Source organism: Macrotis lagotis, chromosome 2 (genome assembly GCF_037893015.1).
Source record: "Macrotis lagotis isolate mMagLag1 chromosome 2, bilby.v1.9.chrom.fasta, whole genome shotgun sequence".
In the NCBI taxonomy this organism is placed as follows: Eukaryota; Metazoa; Chordata; class Mammalia; order Peramelemorphia; family Peramelidae; genus Macrotis; species Macrotis lagotis.
Genome location: NC_133659.1, coordinates 263,971,513 through 263,994,041, shown reverse-complemented (window position 1 = coordinate 263,994,041; position 22,529 = coordinate 263,971,513). Strand labels below are relative to the sequence as shown.

The 22,529-nt window shown below is 37.1% G+C and overlaps 1 protein-coding gene across 3 annotated transcripts in view; it reads left to right on the top strand.

Moving 5' to 3' along the window:
- The window catches only part of CPM (carboxypeptidase M), a 68,695-nt gene that overhangs the window by 40,045 nt on the left and 6,121 nt on the right, over positions 1-22,529 (top strand). For all 3 annotated transcript variants that reach the window (XM_074226103.1, XM_074226104.1, XM_074226106.1), the window contains exons 4-8: positions 5,392-5,564; positions 10,124-10,308; positions 11,519-11,689; positions 13,566-13,718; positions 19,140-19,288. In XM_074226103.1, coding sequence (XP_074082204.1) covers positions 5,392-5,564; positions 10,124-10,308; positions 11,519-11,689; positions 13,566-13,718; positions 19,140-19,288 — 831 coding nt within the window. The remainder of the gene's footprint in view (positions 1-5,391; positions 5,565-10,123; positions 10,309-11,518; positions 11,690-13,565; positions 13,719-19,139; positions 19,289-22,529) is intronic.

Here is a 22,529-nt window from a genome sequence, read left to right as displayed (position 1 = left end):
TTTTTTTTTGGCCTGTGTCAAAGGGATTTAAGTCCCAGAACTGGCCATCATTCTAAATGGTTGTTATTTTCAAAAAAAGGAAGTTAATGCTGTCTTTAGTATATTTTTCCCCTCCTTATTCTAATGACTTAATATTTAGTCCTCATAAAGGTTACTTCTCTGGGGGTTTTCACCTCCCAGATAGTTTAAAAAAAAAACAACTAGGTAAGTCATTCCTTACCTAACAACAACACTCTGATCTATAGATAATAGCTTACTATGCTTTTCTTAAAACAGTTTCCTAGTCGAAGTTTTTGGAGAAGTAAGCATAGGTGACTAACAAATCCTAAGAGACAACACTTTAGTCAGTGTCCATTATCAGAGTACCTCCTATTTCTTCTTTTCCTACTTTCTTCTTCCTCCTCCTATGTTTGTTTGTCATGGAATCTGTTGATATTGGTAGCCAAGCAATGACAAGAGTCCACTTAGAAAGCACTTGAGAAGATACCCTCCTTTGAAAACAAGGAGAGCAAATAGCTTCTAAGATGGAACTTGAAAGATGAAACTTATACTTCCTTTCTCAAACATTAAGGCAACAAGATGTAGATAGGGTTTTTCCCCAACTAATTTGGCCCTGGTTTGCATATGAACATCCTCCTTTGAGATCAGGAAAGGAATCATGTTATGATACCAGTGATGCCTTTTCCTTCAGTGAATTTCATAAGGTGATCTTGTCTAATATGAGGAATCTATCCCTTTGTCCTAAAATTTGAGGTATCCCCTATCTTGTGAATTCTAAAGAAGTCTGAAAATTATCTGTCTTTAGCCCAATCTTACATTATCTCCCCACCCCCAACCCCATTTCTTTCTAATGGCCTTTTTCTTGGTTCCTTTCTTATTTCTCATCTGCTCTGTTGAGGGAAAGAAAAGGAAATTTTGAATTGTAAGGAGGTGGAGTAATACAGGGATGTCATCTCAAAGCATCATTTGATGATAGCCACTTGCCATTTTCCTGGGAATTTTTTCAGGTTATTTCAGGACAATCCTGCTTTCTCGTTATTTAATGACTACTCAGGTTTAGCAGGAAGAATGAAGGTAGAGTGACAATAACTGGACCAGGACAAGAATTGAATGACTAAATATCCCCGCCCCCCCCCTTCCTGCCTTCCTCCACATCTTCAAACCTTTCAAAATTCAGCAGCAAAAAAAAAAAGTAAACTCCTCATGATTTTTACCCAATATTATCCAATTTTACACTATGTTTCTAGACAATCCACTGGAGTTGATCCTCTGCAAGATTTGGAGACAGGAACCACACAGGATGAGAAAGGTGTAGCTGGGCCATAATACTAGAAGGCAGAGAAAATACTCACAGGGCAAAGATCATCAATCAATAGAACAGGTGGAATATTGCTAGTTGAAGAACAGGGGAAGGTACTCACCACCTTCCCTACATACTGCTCCTAAACATTTATTTCACACCAAAAATATTAAGTTGAAGGGGGGGGGGGAATAGCCAAGCAATAGTGACTTGGAAAATTATCCCTATTTATGTTCATTCTTCTGAATTTTATAAATTCTTCCAGGGCAGTCTGTCTTTATTCTGGGCAAAGTGCCCAATTTAACTTAAATTGTCAATTTAATTAGTGTCTGTTTGTGTGTGTGTGTGTGTGTGTGTGTGTGTGTGTGTGTGTGTGTGTATGTGTGTGTGTGTGTATTCTTTTTTTGTGTTAACCACCTCCCAGGCTACAATTTTCAAATATCTTGAATTAGTGAGATTAGCAGGGCCTTTTCTTATTTTTTAAAGCATTTTTTTCATAGAATTTGAGTCAGAGACTATTTCATCCAACTTGTATGTGCAGACAATAATATCGTTGACTTTGATCCTTCATTGAGGGGAGATACCTCTGCCTCCTAAGACTACCTGTCCAAGTCAAATCAATAAGCACTTATTAAGGGCCAGGCACTTTTAGGGGAATACAAAAAGTGGCAAATGACAGTCCAGTCCTCAAAAGGTTTTAGTCCAATGGAGGATACATGCCAGCAACTATAGACAACAAGATATAGAGAAGCTGAATTGGAGAGAATCAAGTAAAGATAAGAGAATTAAGGGAAAAATCAAGAAAAGTGCCCTATAGATTGAAGGTAGGATTTTTAAGTGAGATTTTACAGAAGCCACATGGAATAGATGAGGAAGGAGAACATTGCAGGCATGGTGGACAATCCCTCTAAAGTCTTTGAGTCAGGAGATGTTCCTAGAAAAACAGTCCAATTTTCAGATCACTTTAATTATTAACAGTATTTTTCCTAATTTTTTCCCATTGTTCCTAGTTCTGCCAGGCAGAACCAGACTAGTGGGTACATTTAGCAGCCTAAATTTAGGCAGACCCTTCCTTGAAGAAAGCTGCCTGTCATGTTCCCCTCCCCACCCTAGCTTTCCTTTTTGGGGCCAAAGAGCCTTAATAAGGTGGCTAGACATTTAATGATATTTTTATGAATTTCAAGCACCTTGATTTCAAACCCTAAAAATTTATCATATGTTTTGAGCTTAATTTTTTATTGAAGTTTTTTTTTCCTGTACTACTGACATTTTGCTATATAGAATCCACTCCTATATCAAAGAAAAACCAGTAAAATAATGCCAAATAAAATCCCAGGAAATGCATTTGATAATATATACAATATTCCAAAGAATCCACACCCCTCTCTCTCCCAAGAGAGGTCTCACCTGAGTACCACTCCTCTGAACTGTTTAACCTTCTTCTATGAGAATATAAGTCCCTTAGGCAAATACTGCAGCATCATATTTAGCTTTCCGACATAATCCCCAACTCTTAACTCCTCTGGACCTCAGTTTCCTCATCTGTAAAATTAGAGCTGGTTCAAAGGGTCTCGTGTCCCTTCTAAAACTAAATCTTTCCTTAAATGGATATTTTAAAAAATACAACCCACCTAATAGTGTATATGAAAGAAGTTCTCAGATTTTTAAAAAATGCTTTTCTGATCTCCAATCTATCAATCCTCAAAAATAGATGATGCCAGGGGCACTAAGTGGTACAATGGATAGAGCCACCTGCCCTGGAGTCAGGAGGATTTGAGTTCAAATTTGGCCTCAGACACTTACTAGCTGTGTGACCCTAGACAAGTCACTTAACCCCAATTGCCTTAAAAAAACACATATGATGATGCCTCACTAACAGTGCAGTGTGTATAGACATGTATGTATATGCATTTGCATGTATATATGAATATATAGCATATGTGTATCACTTTATAAATGCTTTTTCATTCATAACCATATTTTATCAGAATTCTGATGTCACTCATAAAATTAAGCTAAATGTTTATATTTAGGACAGAAAATTTGTAGCATCTATTTGTCTCTGCCTTCTCAAATGAGGAACAATAAATTTATTATAGTAGCCTAAAGTCTGGGTAAAATCAGCACAAAATAATTAAAGTGGAATTTATTACATTATTCTATCAAACCTAAATTAATGCCCTGTTCTGCTCCTTCCTCTTGGTATGGAGAATTCTCTGGGTTCTCAAAGGCCATTTCAGAGGGATAGAAGCTCTGGTGGGTCCTGTAATGCTTAAATGGACTTCAATGAGTCTTTAATGTATGTCTTTTATCTAAGGACCAGTCCCACTAACCTTAGAGTGATTTATCATCCCGTTGGCAGCAGGATGTGGCATTGTTTCTGGTCTTGCAACTGTCATAGAAAGAGCCTTCATCAGCATTGGTAGAGGGCATGGTCAAGCCCAGGGAAATCACTGATGTAAATGAGGTGAAACATTCACTTCAAAGCTAGATCCCTAGGAGCTTAAAAAGAGAAAATTGGAAGAAGGGTTCTATGGCTTTTGTCCCTTCTTACTTTTATAACAACCACCATATGTGATCTTTGTCATTCTAGGCTAAGGGTTTATAAACTCATGATTTTTAATAATTTTATAACTCAATAACAGATTCCTTTCATAAGCCCTATATATATTTCATTTTGTGCATTTAAAACTATAATTCTGAGAAGGGACCCTTATATTTCACTCAACTACCACATGGGTCCATGAAACATTTAAATAAATAAATGGTTAAGAGTCCCTAGACTTCACCAGTGTCTTGTTTGTCTAGATGTCTTTTTCCCCCTTCCTATATCCTCATTATTAAGTAAACCCAATGTCTGAAGGACAATGTTGATAATGAATTTGGATTACCTTTCTCCTTTTTTCAGATCCCACCAACCAGGGAAGTTCATTGTTTTCTACTCTGGTTTAGAGGTGGGAAGAAAGAAAAGGAGAGATCCTTTGTCTAGACTACCAAGACCAGAAGCTAGCTAGAGTAATCAAAGTTGCCTCCCCAGCCCCTTATTAGGATAAGTTCACCTCATTATAATAATCACTTTTTATTATTAACCAATCAGAGTTGATTTTCATTATACTATTCATTCTTTTTATTGTTAACCAGAGTTGATTTCCTTTATAATATTCATTTTTTTTATTAATCATTAGAGTTGATTGCCACTCTCAAGAACATCTACTCTTCTAAGAGCATATAAGCAGTGATTTTTTCATGAGAGGTCTCTGGAATTCAAGAGTGCCACTGATCCCTTTATTATCTGCTAGGATAATTAATAAAATTACTTATTACTTAGAAACTTTGTCACAGTCCCTTGGCAGTATCTGTGTTTATTACTTTAATCTTCAATATATTACTAACACTTGCTTCTTTGCCCAGACAAAATATTCCCATCTTTCATCTCTAGGCATCTTCTCTGTCTGCCTTGCCTGGAATGTTCTCCCTCCTCTTCAAATTCTTGACTTCCCCACTTCCTTCCATGCCCCAGTTTAAATCTCACCCTATTATAGGGAAACCTTTCCTATTTCCTCTTCATTCTAGTGCCTTAAACTCTTGATTATATCCTATTCATCTTGTATATAGCTTTTTTGTCCATAGTAATGTGTATGTTTTCTCCTTCCTCTTTCTCTCTCTCTCTCTCTCTCTCTCTCTCTCTCTCTCTCTCTCTCTCTCTCTCTCTCTCTGTCTGTCTCTGTCTCCGTCTCTGTCTCTCTCTCACTATCTGCCTCTCTTCCTCCCCCCCTTATTTCTGAGCTACTCAAGAATAGGGATTGCCATATTGTTTCCTTTGTATCACCCAACGCTTACACAATAACTGATAGAACAGGCCCTTCATAAGTACTCATGAGTGACTGAAGTTAACATAAGTTAACATAAGTTAAATTTCTAAACTTCAACCCTTCCCTTAATTCAATCTGACAACACACTTGGAAATTCTTGGCATATTCAGTCTATTTGGTCTTGTGTTTATAAAGGAGAAAATCCATTTCCCTGGGTGGTATTCTGCCTCTTGGAATTTTGGAGATGGTTTCATTCATTTCAGCTTTTTTTCTTTATAGGCTGTAGGACGGGAGTTACTACTCCATCTGATAGACCACTTGGTTAAGAATGATGGAAAGGACCCTGAAATCACTCGCCTGATTAATAACACTAGGATACACATCATGCCTACTATGAATCCAGATGGATTTGAATCTGTCGAAATACCTGACTGTTATTACTCAAAAGGCAGGTAAAGGTGGACTGGTTTCTCTGTGTATATCAGAAATTCTCTCCCTGGGTTCTATATGCCTATTACAATGGTATGGTGGTATGTGTGTGTGTGTGTGGGGGGGGTTCATTAACTCGGAAAGGGAAAATTTCCTATTTTCACTCACTTCTACTAAAATTTAACATTTCCTTCTTTTTTAAATTTTTTCCTAAAACCATTCTTCTAATAAGATTTTTGAGACTACCAAAATAAACTTTCATTAATTTCTTGAGTTCATATACCTAAGGTATTATGGGAACAGTGAGACTAAAAAAATATCCAAGATCATACCTTTAAGGAGAGAAGTCATTTAACGATTTTAGTCAATTAAATCACTTTTATTCACTTCATTCAAGATATATACTCTTATTTGTTTAATCCATTCAGTTCATTATGAAAGGAGAAGTCTGAGCTGTTTAATAGGGAATATACTCAGAATAACATTACATTGACAGATACCCAAAACAATTTAGTTCCCACAAGTTGGCAGAAAACATACCAGTAGACCAGAGAAACAAGAGTCTTAGGTGAGTTGCCTGGCTCTTTGCTTGGCCTATGCCAGGATTCAAACCACATTGCACTTCTGAAAAATTCTGCAATGATCAAGAATGACAATTTGATTTCATTGTCACCCACTTTAAGAGGAACTTGACCAGTTAACTATTTTTATTTAGCAAATGCTAAACATTTTTTCTGACTATAACAAAATAAAAATTGTAATCAATAATGGATATTTGAGTAAAGAATTCAGACTTAATGAAAATTAAATAGTTTAATCCTCAAAAAGTTGTGGGTCAAAGAACAAATCATAGAAACAGTAGATAATTTCAGTAAAGAGAAGGAAAACAATAAGACAGCATACCAAAACTTTTGGAAAACAGCCAAAGCAGTTTAAGGAAAATCTATCTCTCACGAACAAAAGAAAGAACAGATTAGTGAATTAGACATGCAAGTAAAGCTCCAGAAAATCAACAGATTTACAAAAAACTAAGACTATAATTCTGAAATCAAATAATATTCAAAATCAAAAAGACTGACTTAATAAGTAAAACCAGGGACTCTTTTTTTAAAAAAAACTAAAATAAATAATCCATTAGATAATCTAATTTAATAAAAGCACAAGGAAAATAAAATTAATAATATCTGAAATGAAAAAGAACTCAATAAACAAAAAAATTTTTAAAATTCAATAGCATGTGAGCAAAAGTAACTAAGAAAAGATGAATATTCAAAATGCAAAATAGCAACTTTATCAGAATAAAAAATCAAGAATTTAAATAATTAAATCATTTTTAATGAACTTGAATAAACTATAAATTAATTCCCAAAGGAAAACAAACCCAGGGCAGATGGTTTTATAAGTTAATTCTTTCAAACATTCAAAGAATAATGAATTCCAATTTTGTAGGCAAGAATTAGGAAAGATGGCATCATTATTTGAAATTATTTTTGTCCAATACCTAAAATAAGGGAAGAAAAAAATCACAAAAAAGTGAAAATTAATAACTATTAAATATTGATTGAAACATTGAATTAAATATTAGCAAACTATAATAACATTAAAAATCATACATTATACATTGAATTAATATTAGGAATTCAGAGTTGGGTTACTATTAGAAAATTTATAAATAATAAGTTCATATTATATACTTTTCTTAATGTGGTAAACGAAGACTGGGACAGCTAAATGGCTTCCAAAAGAGAGTCAGGCTTGAAATCAGGAAGACTCATCTTCCTGAATTCATATCTGACCTCAGACACTTACCAGCTATGTGATCCTAGGCAAGTCACTTAGCCCTGTTTGCCTCAGTTTCCTCATCTGTAAAATGACCTGGAGAAGGAAATAGCAAACCACTCCAGTATCTTTGCTAAGAAAACCCTAAATGGGGTCATGAAGAGTTAGACCTGACTGAAATGACTAAACAATAACAACAAAAAACCTCAAAGATTTCTAAGTGAAGAATTAGCATTATCTGATGTCTTTATTCTAAAAGCACCAAGAAATTCAATAGCTTGGGCAGGGTCACAAAGCCAGTTACTTTCTACTTCACCCTTCATGAATATATTGAAATTATTTTTAAAAATTATTTTATAGGTAGCTAAGTGGTGCAGTGGACAGAGCACTGGCCCTGGAGTCAGGAGTACCTGAGTTCAAATCAGCCTCAGACACTTAATAATTACCTAGTTGTGTGGCCTTGGGCAAGCCACTTGACCCCAGCTAGGTAATTATTAAGTGTCTGAGGCTGATTTGAACTCAGGCACTCCTGACCCCATTGCCTTGCAAAAAAAATTTATTTTAATATTTATTTTTACAAATTGTGAGTTCCCAATTCTTTTTCCAACCCTTTCCTCACCCATTGAGAAGACAAGTAACGTGACATCAAATATACATCGTAAGTTAAATAAAGTAAAGTGTTCTAAAAATTATACATTACTTGAATGCTATTGACAATTGAGATAACCTTTTTTTGATAGTCAAGTGTTACCCAGAACAAAGCTCAAGTTGAAGAGGGATTCTACACTGATGGCACGGTCCTTTCAATGGATCTATTAGTGAGTGACTTTCTGCAAATTAGTTTGAGCACTAGAACACTAAAGATCCCTTTGGATGATTTTGTTGATGATCACTTAGAAGAGTTTGGCCATAGAATAAAAATCAGATGGATGTTATCCAGTTCATGACTTGTTGTAAGATGGATGGCTTATGGACTTCTCTTAAACAAATAGAATGGATAATGAGATAGACCCAAAACTAAAGAAAAGGAAGAAAATAAGTTTGAATGTCTTTGTGAAATGGCAATGACGCCCAAGTTTTTTTCTGGAAACAAAGGCCTTTATTTTTTAATACCAATATGCCTTCAGTGTTATTGTATGGCTACTGGTCATTTACAATCACTCAAGAATTAAAAATAGTTATCACATAAAAGGCAATAGTCAATGCCCATGGTAGGTATGGCACAGTGAGTAGAACACTGGTTTTAGAGTCAGGAGAACTCTTGACTCTTAGTAACTGTGTGACCTTGGAAAACTCACTTAACCCTGACTGCCTCACATCCAGGGTCATCTCCAGTTGTCCTGATTCAAATCTGGCCACTGGATCCATATGACTCTGGAAGAGGAAGTGAGGCTGGTGACAGTACAACACCCCCTCACTCAAATCCAAATCATGTGCTTGTCATGGAACCACCTCCCTGATGTCATGGTCTTCTTAATGAATGAAGAACAAACATCATCATGAACAGAGCCTGAAATACAGCAGATAATTGCACTATGAAGAACTAGACTTAAGGAAGTCTGTCCTCAAAGAAATGGAAGAGATGGATTGATCACATGGGATGAGTGAGGGCTCCCCAATTTTGCTCCCCTGGTATAACTCATGATGTCAAGACAAATCTAGAAAGGTACCCAGTATATTGGAAAGGACCTGCACTGTAAAGTGATAGGGAAATTTAGACAAGAGTTATAGAGGGTAGGTAGGGCTGCAGTTATCATCATTGGCATGCTTATTCCCTTTGAGATCAGAAATCACTTTATGTCGATCACTAAGCCTTTACTAAGCACCTACAATGTTCAAGCTTTACTAAGAAAGAAAAAATATATAATTCTCAAAAAAGGTCACTAAATATGTATAATATGTACTGTGAGATATGTGTGTATATATGTTAAATACAATACAGCTCTATTATATGTAATATATATGTTTTTCTGATAGAACAAATAAATAGAATGTAACCTTAGAGATAAGGCATTAGAAATGGGAGGGTTAGGAAGAAGAACAGGAGGACCAAGAAGGACTTCTTGCAGAGAGAGAGAGATTTGAATTGTCTTGGAGAAAGTCAGAAAAGCCAAGAGAAAGAGGTGAAGAGGGAGAGAATCCCAAGTGTGAGAGTCAGCCAGTGAAAAGGCAGAAAGATTAAGAAAATGGGAATCTTAGGTGATGGAATATATGTATATATATATATATATATATATATATATATATATATATATATATATATATATGAAGAATAGCAAGGAAGTAAGTGTCACTGGATCCTAGAATATGTGAGGTGGAATAAAATGTAAAATCTGACAGGTAGGAAAGGATTGGTGAAGGATCTTAAAAGCTAATCTGAAGGTTTTACATAATAGGGAGCCCTTGAAGTTTATTGAGTAGAAAAGGAGCAAGGTAGGGTAATTTGGTAAGACCTGTGCTTTAGGAAAATCACTCTGACAACAGGTGAAGGATGGACTGGAATGAGGGGAAATTAGAAGCTGGGATACCAACCAATAGATTATTGTGTATAAGTATTTAAATCGTTCATTTCACACTCACTATTTCATCTCATCCTACAATGCTATGGGATAGACCTGATATGGAAGTGAGATCAATGTTCTTGACCCCTCTGAACCCACATTCACCCAGTTGACAGTCACTGGGACTTGCAAATCATATACTAGACCCCTTTACAACATCATTCCAAATGTCATAACAATTTTATATACATAAAAATGGTTTTCATAACTCAAGGGAGTCCTTGTTCTATTTTCTTTTCAAGGTTCAATAAAAATGAGTATGATCTGAACAGGAATTTCCCTGATGGCTTTGAAAATAATTCTGAGATAATACAACCTGAAACTCAAGCAATAAAGAACTGGCTGGAATCTGAGACATTTGTCCTCTCTGCTAACTTACATGGTGGAGCCTTAGTGGCCAGTTACCCATTTGATAATGGCATCCCAGGTAAGAAATAACTCATTGACCCTCTCTCTATAGAGTGTAACCAGGCAGTCACTGGAGCGATAGAAGGGGAGATTATTGCCATTCATTCCTCCTGTTTTGGAATAGATTCCTAAAGAATAGGCATCAATTTACAGACCTTGAAAAGGCAAAGTCCAACACTATGTTGCTTGAGATACATATTAATGAAAGCAGTTGGAGAGATATTCAGCCAATATCTATTGCTAAATTTGAGTGGTACCCAATAGTTTTATCTTGGCCCCTTGAATTTTCAATGAACTCTTTTGAAGATCCTTGGGGCAGCAGTAGAAACCCAAAGAGGGGAATGAAAAAGGTCAAGACACCTCAGTCACCATAATACCTTCTCCCACTTGGGCTCTGTTTCCAAAGGGCAGAGGACAGAAGAAAGTGAAAATGAATGGGCTCATCACCAGAATTCCCACTCACCTGCTTTGCCCTGACCCTATACATATGCTCAGCATCTCTTTGGAGTGGGAAACTTTCAAGTCCCTTCTATAGATTCCCTGTAACCTTAATGTCCTCAACAAAGATCTCAAAGACCCAGTACGGCTGCTCATAGCCCCTCGAAGTAACGTCACCCAGCCTTGACTAATTTTTATAAGAGAAACAAAGATAGAGGTAATTGTAATGCCATAAAACAGAACAAACAGGAAATTTGAGTTTGAAGCTATTTGTCCAGAAACATGCTATTTAAAAAAAAAAAAAAAAAAAAAGAAAAACTTTATTTCCTTGAAAGCAAAAAACTCTGTTAGCTTTGGATTGAGCCCTGAATCCAAACTCTGGTCTTGATTGGCTGACAACACTTCTTCAAACACACCCCCACTTGTTCAAACTTTTATGACTCAGCATCCAACCCATGAATTACCTGGAGTGAAGTGTAGGTAATTGGGGTTCTCCATGCTTTAGGAATTTCATTTTGCTCTTGCCTTGCCCTGCCCAGGAAATGTTTAACTGACCCCAGATCTTATCCACAATGAAGAAACAGGACAGCAATGTGCTTAGTGAATCAATTCCTGGTCATGGGTTTATCATGTCTTGTGTAGCCTTGTCTGAAGATAGCACACCCATTAACATCACTCTGGCTATGGTTTGATTACATTGCCAGTCCAAGGATTTGTCAGAAATGTGTTTTAGCCTTCCTCAGCTTAAGTTGGAATTTACTGCTATGTCTATGTTTGCTTTATATTCACAGCGACTGGGACAAAATGGGGCCATAGCCTTACCCCAGACAATGATGTGTTCGAGTATCTTGCATATACCTACTCTTCAAAGAATCCCGAAATGAGTGTAGAAAACTCGTGCAAAAATAGTATGAATTTCCTCAATGGTATCACAAATGGGTTCATGTGGTACCCACTCAAAGGTTAGTTTTTCTTTTTTTTCTACTGGGTTCTTTTCTTGTCTCTTTAATCCAAAAGTGATACGTTCATCTCTCCAAGCAATTATCTAAAGACACCCAGTCCTTCCAGACTACTGATAATTCCTCTCTAATAAAGTGTAGCTGATTTTGTGCTTAACATAGATAATAATGTTTCCTGTAATCAGGGACCCAAAGTAGAAATGTGAAAATAGATCATTGATAGGCACCCTATGGAAAAAATCCCTTCACTTAGGTTGTGCGAATAGCAGCCTAAATGTTGTTTCTTTCTAATTCAAGATGCTAATGGACCAGAATACAGTCATTTTCCATAGCTCTCTCCCCATTCATTTGTTCAGCTGTGGAAGGATGGTGAGCTCACACACGTTGGTATTTTTTAATAGCAGGATGGGTCTGAGCCAGCTACATGAAAGACTGTAAAACAGGCAGACAACATGATCGATAACCTAGCCAGATACATGACTTAAGTATATCTTTCTATGAGTTTCACCTCCTTTGCTCTCTCTATTTCCAGATTTCTGTCACCTTCCTCCCATAGCTGATAAAAACTTTTCTCTTTACCACCTAGAAGAAAAATATTCTTTGGCCCAAAGGCAAATTTACTGTCTGCTTACTGTCTAGCCCCATATTGTGTGGGACTACTTGGAAACATAGGGACTCACAGCAGTTATTCTGGGACTCATTCCCATGTGTGTGTCTCTCTATTGGCTTTGTGTCTTTAGCACTGATGAATGGAGAGTTTGGCAGGAAGCGTGTCTTATTCAAATATTTGAAGGGCTATCATGTGGAAAGGAGGGATTACATTGTTCTGTCTGGCCACAAAAGGCAGAGAAGCAGGGGGATTAATCGGAAATTACAGGGAGGCAGATCTCAGTTCAATATAAAGATTTACTATACAGGAAAATATAAATTGGAGATAGAATCTTGTCAAGAGCATGGTTAGAAGGTTAGAAGTTGTGGGGTAGGGGGTGGCTAGGTTGCACAGTGGTTAGAGCACCAGCCCTGGAGTCAGGAATACTTGAGTTCAAATCCGGCCTCAGACACTTAATAATTACCTAGCTGTGTGGCCTTGGGCAAGCCACTTAACCCCATTGCCTTGCAAAAAAACTAAAAAAAAAAAGTTGTGGGGTTGGGGGTGATTCTTAAACCATTTTTCATGAACCTCTTTGGCAGTCTGGTGAAAACTAGAAGCATGTTTTTATTTCATGTCCTTTTCTCACTATGGTTCTGAGAAGTTGTAGCATGTGCAGTGGTCATGCCCAAATTAAACCATGAAGGTAACCAATAGACCTCAAACTCATTGGTGGGTTAGGGAAATGTCTAATCCAATCATGTAACGGGCAGATGAGAACAATTTGTTCTAACAGCCATGAAGACAACTGAAGCAGATGCTGTGGAGAGCTTAGAACTTAGTCAGACATTGAAGACCAGAACATAATAAATATGAGCCATCACCAGTCATCTTGACTTTTGTCTTGCTCTTGGACTTCCAATGACTCAGGGAGACAGTGAAGCTTTGTGAAATTCTACCTCACTTCAATTTACTCATTATTCACGACATCATCTGTGATGTCATTGGTCCTCTTTGAAGACAAAAGATAACTAATTGGTAAGAGCTTTTTAAGACAATCTAATGCAGCCCTCTCATTTTGGAGATTGGAACCTAAAGTTCAGAGAGGTCAAGGGACTTATCAAGAATGTCCTACCTAGTCAGCAGGAAAATCAGAATTCCAACTATGTCCTCTACCATCAAGTACAGAATGTTTATCAGGGTGATTAATTTGCCTCCTCTTTTCCTTGAACACAGGCATCTGCAATATCCTAATTCAATTATTTCTGTTTGTCTGCTGGTTCTGTTTAGGTGGAATGCAAGATTACAACTACATCTGGGCCCAGTGTTTTGAAATCACATTGGAGGTATCATGCTGTAAATATCCACCTGAAGAAAATCTCCCGAACTTCTGGAAAAATAACCAAAAATCACTAATCAACTACATGAAACAGGTTCATCTAGGTCTGTAAGATTTTCAAATGAATTCTTTGCTAACACCAAGTATGATTTCTAGCAAAACCTGCTGGGTAAGATTGTGAACTTAACAGTTGGCATTTCCTTGGGTACATGGGAGTTTTCCTTGGTTTTCCATCCCTAACAGAAAATTCTTCATTTCTAGTTATGTAGCAAGTAGGCATAACTAGACAGAGTAACAGAGATAGAGACTAGACAGAGAAACAGAGACAGAGTCAAAAAGACAGAGAGAGACACAGAATTACAGAAAGAGATAAAGAGACATGGAGAGAGAGGCAGAGAGAGAGAGACAGATAGACAGACAGAGAGCACAAGCATATATTTGGTGGAATATATGACTGCCTAAATGCCTTTCCCCCAGTCCCTAAAGGGTGTCATTGTAGGAACATATCCTGAATGAGAGAAAAAGAAGTAATTTAGCTACAAAACTGTAACATCATGGAAAAAGCACAGTCCCAAGAATCAGGAAGACTTGAGACTTGTCATTGACTAATAATAGATAGCAAAGTTTAGCAAAAGCACTATATAAATATTATATCATTTTTCCTTCTAACAATCATGTGAGGGAATACTATCCCAATTTTACAGATGAGGAAACTGAGGCTAGAGAAATAAGGTAGGAATAACTAGAAATGAAGAATTTTCTCTGTTAGGGATGGGTCCTGCCATATTTGGGTATTCCTATGTTCAACCAGTTGGGGTAAAAGAGAGGACAAAAAGTGTTGGTTTCCAGTAGACTCCAATTAAGATATCACGTCACTTGGAAACTGGCCTTAAGACAAAAACACCTGTGTTAGAGAAATGGCTCTCATTCCATAAATATTTATTAAATAAGTCACTCTAACAGGCATTGGGGCTGCAAAAATAAAAGGTGTCTTCCATGAACTTCATCCTACTTATTAGGTAATAGTGACCTACCTATGTTACTTATTACCCAACATAGGAAAAAATATAATAATAAAACCCCATCTGCATATGTAATCATTTATGATTATAATGTGCTGGTGTATATAGTCTTATTTGAACTTCACAACTGTCCATGTGTCTCTTTAGTTTTCTCAGTACAAATCTTCTTGGCTCCTTTTCACAGTGGGGAAAGCTGATGCTAAGAGTTCAAATGACTTGCTTAAGGTTATGGATGATAAGTGGCAAAATCAGGTCTTTGAGAACCAGAACATTCCAAAGAGGTAACTGGACACCCTTCTGGTGACCTTTTGTCTTTTTTTTGGTCCAAGGTAGGAAGGGACCAGCAATGACTCCAGTCTCCAGTAATCCTACCAAATATATCCAAGCTGGTATCATGGGGCTTTACCCAGCCTGCTTCCAGAAAGTTCTTTGCCAGTATTTCCTCCAGCTGCTGGTCAAATACAATGAACAAAAGAGCAATATATTAACTGGGATCATCTACAGTTCAGAGTTCCAGCTGTCACTCAGTTTTTACTCTTATGGGATTTGTGAAAGCTCTTTGACTTTGTCAAATGTTGATGTCATCTGCTTCTATTTAGAATGTCCTCTGGAAAGAAAAATCAGAAATTGGCAAAGGCATTTATACTATTGTGTCAAAGAAAGGGAAGGGTGGGAATAAAAAATCTTTTAAGGTTTTTTGCTTTCGTTTTTGCAAAACTCTTGCCCTAAACCTTGACAACAACCATCCTGTTTATGTCATCTTTTTTTAAGAGAAGATATCATTTCCAACTTCATTTAGGTTCTAGGATTTTTGCCTATTATCCTAGATCTTTCTCCTTTGCTAATTTCTAAACCTTGATTAATCTCTGGTTGCTTGTGCTGAGCTCCCCCAAATCATAACTCCTGAGTTTGTTTGGCATCGGTTTTGGACATCTGTGTATACCAAATCCCTAATTACCTGTGCCCTTCTTCTGTCTTCGCTGTCATAACTCTATACCTACTTTGTGCATCCCCTGCCCTTCCTCCTTTACTTTCTGTCTACCATATGAATTGTCCTACAAGAGTGAATTTTCTAGGATATATCACCAGAAGGATTTCACTATGAAATATATGTGAACTTTTTTTCCCTCAATCAATCTTTTTCTTTTTTGCAAGGCAAATAGGGTTAAGTGGCTTGCCCAAGGCCACACAGCTAGGTAATTATTAAGTGTCTGAGACCGGATTTGAACCCAGGTACTCCTGACTCCAAGGCCGGTGCTTTATCCACTATGCCACCTAGCCGCCCCCCTCAATCAATCTTATCATGACCCTAAAATTCATTCACCCTTCACATCCAACATCACTTGATCCTGAAAATCCTCTTCATCCTGTGAATTTCCTCAGCTAAAACCTTTCCCATATTTTTTTCCCTATATGCTCTGTAACCCCTGTTACAAACAGAAAGAGGCCAACAAAACAGATTTTCCATATTGACCATGTCCAAAAGAGTAAGTCTTCATTCTATATCCTGAGTCCATCATCTCTGTGTAAGGGAATGGGTTATAGAAAAGGTCTTTGTGCCAAAGAAATCATTTGCCTTTTCTCTAATCCATGCATTTAACTCTCAGCCAAGTAACAATGGATAGAGGAGTCAAAAACATTTACTTCCATTTACTTCCACCTGAGTCACTTTCTTTCTCAAGGCTCAGTTTCCTCATCTGTTAAATTGGGATAATATTCCCTCACATGATTGTTAGAAGGATATAACATTTGTCAAGTGCTTTTGCCAATCTGCCTAGCTATTATTAGCAATGACAGGTCCCAGTCTTCCTGACTCTTGGGACTGTGCTTTTTCCATGATGTTAGAGTTTTCTCTTGTAGCTAAATTACTTCTCTTTTGCTCTCATTCAGGATATGTGCCTACAATGACACCCTTTAGGGACTAGGGGAAGAGGAAGTTAGGCAATAGTCATCAAATATATACTTGCACTCTCTCTCTCTCTGTCTCTCTGTCTCTCTCTCTGTGTCTGTCTCTCTCTGTCTCTATCTATCTATCTGTTCTGTCTCTGTCTCTCTCTAATTCTCTGTGTCTTTCCAAGTGTCTTTCTCTCTGCCTCTCTGTATGTCTCTCTCTGTCTATCTCTAAGTCTCTATCTCTCTCTCTGTTTCTGTCTTTATCTCTGTCTCTAACTCTCAGTCTATCTTTGCCTCTGTCTGCCTCTCTCTGTCTCTCTCTCTCTCTCTCTCTCTCTCTCTCTCTCTCTCTCTCTCTCTCTCTCTCTCTCTCTCTCTCTCTGCCACTATCTTTCTGTTTGTGTGCCTCTCTGCCTCTGTCTTTCAGTCTTTCTTTCCCTCTCTCTTTACCAGGAATAACATAAGCTATCAAAGAAAAACACATTTTGCAGAGAGAAAAGGGAAGCCCAGGGAAGGGTCAAACTCATAGATGGTAGAAGGGAAGTGTACTTTATCCACACAGAATATGACTGATACAAAATCCAACTTGTGGAGTCATTTCTTACTTGGTTGGAAAAGGACCGGTCTCCTAAACAAAGACATGAAGTCCCCTTGAGTCAAGTAAACTAAAGTACAATGGTCACCACAGAATTTTGTTCCCTTCTGTCTTTCAGTGAAAAAAAGGGCATTTATCACTCAAGTCTCATTATTTCTTAGAAACAATTCAGCTTTGAAAAAAGTTTGGTTTTTTTCCTTCCAGAATCCTGAAATGAGTCTTTGCAATCTAGCTGTAGTACTGTGATGGTGCCCCACAGTCAAGGCCAGAGGGGAAGGGACATGATTTCTCCCAGATTCTTGCTGGGGATGGTTCCAGTTCCTACTTTGCTACAGAACATAAAGAAGTAAAATGCCTGCATGGCTTGTATCCCACTTCTGCCCCCTGGTGGTCCGTGTTTCCATTGCAGATGCAACCAACTTTAATGCTTACTTGGGATGCTTTGATTTCAGTCTAGTCTACCTTTGTAGCTTGAAGTCCATGGGAAATCTTAATTCTTTCTTGTGTTCTGATAGCATTGAAGTTCCATGTCTTTGCCATCAGTGGCACACTTTCACCATCTGTGGTGATATCCCTAAATCCACTGAGATTTTCATTACTTCAGACTTTGTTGATAGTGGATTGAACAGGAGATTGATGGGTTCCATCACTAGTTAGAGGCAACTAGCTAGGTGGTACAGTAGATAGACTGCTAGACTTCAGGAAGACCTGAATTCAAATGCCATCTCAGACATTTATTAGGAAAATAGCTCAATCTCTATCTTCAGTTTATTTATCTGCATAATAATATGGGTTTTGTTGGTGGATCAAATGAGATAAAGCATTATATAAATGTTAGAGATCATTATTGTGTTGTAACCTTGATAAATAATCTATCTGATACTCATCTGCAAAAATGGGGGGAATAGTTCTATCTAATTCACAGGGTTCAAATGAAGGAGTAGACAATGAGATATATGTAAAGCTGCTTCAGAATGACTACAGGTCTCCAATAACAGAATTATCACTCTTATTTTCATACTACTCTAAGGCAACAACAGATATCTTACTGCATTTTAAAGAACTGAGCCTCAAAGGGAACCTTACACATAATTTCCTCTGATAGCTCCATTTTTCATATTAAAAAACTCAAAGTTTAGAAAGGAGAGAGTGGTTTGGCCAATGTCATATAGAATTATCATTAATTAAGGTAGGTACTCGAACCAGGTTTTGTCTGGTTAAAGAATCATAGAATTTAGAACTAGGAAGTTGTCTTAAAATTTATCTAGCCTAATCCCCTCATTTACTCCCAAGGAGTTGATGTAAGAAAACATTATAAACACTAAAATAATAAATAAAAAGAACATCAACAACTGAACAATCAAATAGCCATACTGTTCAATAGTATCTGGCTATGAAGAGCCATGTGCTTTAAAATGTTATCTTTCTGGTGTTTAGATTGACAATGGGATTCAACAAGAGCAAGATGGCAATGTCTGTCATTGCCACTGTCATCATCATCTTGGATAGAGAAGCGATATAACACAAAACTGACATCTCATCAGCAACTCCTGCTACAAATTTATAAGAGAAACATTACTATTTTTAGTCCATAGATTTTGAATTATCTATTGTGACCTCCAGTCCCACCTCCTGCCTCCTCTTTGAGCTTTGGATTGGTTTGCCAGTGACCTCCATCTTCAATTCTCATGGTCTTTGTTTTGTTCTCCCTGAGCATAACTTGAACCTCTGGACAATTTTATCCCTCCCCTAAAATTCTTCCCTCTGGCCTTGAATCACCTCTAAGTGTTGGGACTAGTTGGATCTCTAGCAGGTCCTAAGCCAAAGATGTTTCTCAGGTTTCCTATTTAAAGTTAATATGGGTGTTACCCAGTTATCTAAAGAGCTTCTAATAAGAGTTGGACAGATATTTTAAATGAAAAAATATTTATTCTTCTCATCAGCTATAAAACTCTAGAGATTTATACACCCCCCCTCTCTTTTTTTTTGTCATTGTTGTTACTTTTGCTTTGCAGGTGTTAAAGGTCAAATTTTTGATATGAACAAATATCCAGTACCAAATGCAATAGTGGAAACTATTGGCAGGAAGCATATATGCCCCTACAGAACCAATAGATTTGGAGAATATTATCTTCTTCTTCTGCCTGGATCCTATACAATAAATGTAAGTATATTGGGTTATATGGTTCAAATTCGCTTTGAAAACTTCTCACAAGGCTTTCCCCCAAACAGATTTCATTGATTGGAGGGATTGTTTTGTTCAATATGTGATTTTTTTTGCTTTTTTTTCCAATTACATGTAAAGATAGTTCTCAGCATTCATTATTTGTAAGATTTTGAGTTCCACATTTTTCTCCTTCCCTTCCTCCCCTACTTGACCTCAAGCAATCTGATAGAGGTTACACATGTACAACTATGTTAAACATATTTTCATATTAATCATGTTGTGAAACAAGAATCAGAACAAAACGGGGAAAAGGCATAAAACATTTTTAAAATTGAAATAGTATGTTTTGGTCTATATTAAGACTCCATAGTTCTTTCTCTGGATGTTAATGGTCTTTTCCATCATAATTGTTTGCTTGGGCTCTAAAATATCTCTATAGAATTCAGCAACAGATTTTCTTTCTTCTTAGAGATCAACTTGCTTCTCTCATAGGGATGCAGATTGGACAGAGGTGATGATGGCAGCTAAAAGTAAACCAGGAAAGTTCTAAGAATTAGAAATGCCTAAGAGTAGAGGGAAGAGATAGTGATAGATTTGACATAAATTTTTCTGAAAAGTCTGATAGGAAAAGTCACATCAAATATTGGCTAGTTGGCATTTTTATTAGTCAATTAGCATTTTTTTGAAAGACAGACCCAAATATTTAGAGTTTAAGAATCTCAGCACTGAAAGGATCTGAGTGGTAATCTGACTAATACCTGAAACCCTCCATAATATCCCTACAAAGTTTTCATATAGTATCTGATGGAGGATCTCCATTGATTGGGAACTTAAGTGTTAGAAAGAGCTGTCCATAGCCTTCTATTCTAGTCCATACATGAAAAGCTTTTCCTACAACATATTCAACAAGTGATCATCCAGCCTTGACCTGAAGACCTCTAAGCTCCTTCCCCCCCGCCCCGAAAACCTCACCAAGCAGGCTCTTCTACTTTAAACAATTAATTGCTAGAAGGTATTTTTTTAAATCTTAGATCAAGCCAAAATCTGCTTCTCTACAACTTCTACTCATTGTCTTCATCAATTAGTCTGGCAGCAGGATAAAGGATAGATTAGTAAAAGAAGAGAGGAAAGGCCTAATAACCTACTAAGAAGATTTTTGCTATAGTATAAATTGGAAGCAGTAGAACCTGAATTATAGAGGGATGCCATTGGAAATAAAGAGGAAGAAAGAGAGGAAAGTCCTTCTCCCAAGATCTAACTCAGTTCACCTACTTCTTAGCCTATTGCACATTTTAGAAACTCTAGTCTCAACATATTCTTAGGGATTATATTTTTAGGGATTATAATTATAATGATTTAGGGATTATAATTTTCTATTTGGGCATGGATGACAATGGCACATGAGTCAACCTAATAAAATGGCTTGGAAGTAAGTAAAGTGTGGGATATGAATTAGGAGTCTTAGGATGAGTCAAGGAACCATAAGTAAAAGTGCAGATTAGGTTTAGGGAGAGTGGAAGAGATAAAAGAAATATGGTTATGGTCAGAGAAAGAAATTTCCAAATTTAGGATGCTGGAATTATTGCAGTTTCAAGAGATGGTGAAGACTAGTGCATTAATGTCAACAAAATGTGTTGGATAAAAATGGTTTGTAGGTTGTATGGTCAGACTGTTAACAGGTTTGTCATCATTAACACTAACAGGAGACAATAAAATGGAGAGAAAAATTACCCAAACCATGAAAAGGTTGGGCAGTGGCCTGCAAATCAAGAGATAAAGATAGTAAGAATGGGAGGTTGTTTCTGTTGTTAAGTCTTTTCAGTCTTGGATAACTCTTCATGACCCCATTTGGGATTTTCTTGGGAAAGAAATTGGAATAGTTTGCTATTTCCTTCTAGCTCATTTTACAGATGAGGAAACTGAGGCAAAAAAGATTGTGATTGGCTCAGGGTCACATGACTAATAATTTTTAAAATCATATTTGAATTCAGATCTTCCTGACTCCAGGCCCACTTTGCATCCCCTATCCCCATCACCTTGCCCTTTAAGAATGGGGAGAGAGGGGTGGCTAGGTGGCAAAGTGGATGGAGCACTGGCCCTGGAGTCAAGTACCTGAGTTCAAATCCGACTTCAGACGCTTAATAATTACCTAGCTGTGTGGCCTTGGGCAAGCCACTTAACCCCATTGCCTTGCAAAAACTAAAAAAAAACAAACAAAAAAAACCCTCCAGCAATACTTTAAGAATGGGGAGAGAATGGAATATACCCTAGAAAAGGAACAGAGATAGAAAAATCACCTGCAATAAAAAGAAAGATTGAACCCCTTCTTCCTGTCCTATGAGTTAGGGAGTGAGAAACAGCCTCCACAGAAGAGAGATGCAAGGGATTGAGTATTCTCAGGGGCAAGTTGGACTTTAATTAAAATAAGGAAGTAGAAGGAATGTTATTGGGGAAAAAATAAGAATATGGAGGAATGTGTTGAGACTAGAGCAGAGTTTCTAAAAGGTACAATAGGCTAAGAAGTAGGTATACTGGGTTAGATCTTGGAGAAGGGATAATATAGGGATGAAGTCCAGGCAGAGGCAGAATACATAAGAATGAGAGTGGATATCAAGGATTATGTAACCAATTTTATTGTTATTCAGAAATGTCCAATTTTGTAACCCCATTTGGGGTTTTCTTGGCAATGATACTTGAGTGATTTGCCATTTTCTTTTCCAGCTCATTTTATAGATGAAGAAATTGAGGCAAATAAGGTTAAGTGACTTGCCCAGGGTCACAGTTAGTATCTGAGATGAGATATGAATTCAGGTCTTCCTGACTCCATATTCATGTATCCAATTTAATGGAATATAAATTGGTATTACACATTCCCTCATCATAATCTAAACCATAGACTTGCAGAGTCAGTAAACCACAGAGTTCAAAATAGAATAGAATTCTGGTGAATTGAAGTGTGTTTTTATGGGTTCTTTCCTCAAGGCAGGTATTTTGTCAGGCTTAAATAAGATAATGCGGGTAAAATACTGTGCTATATAAATACTACTTGTTGATGATGTGGTAGTAGCAATAGTAGTAGTAATAGTGGCAGTGGTAGGAGTGGTAGTGTTAGTGGTGTTATTATAGGAGTGTTAGTAGTTGCTGTAGTAGTATTGGTGGTGGTAGTGATGGTGGTAGCATAGTAGTGGTGGCAGTAGTAATAGTAGCTCAAGCAATATTTATAGAGCAATTCAGGGGC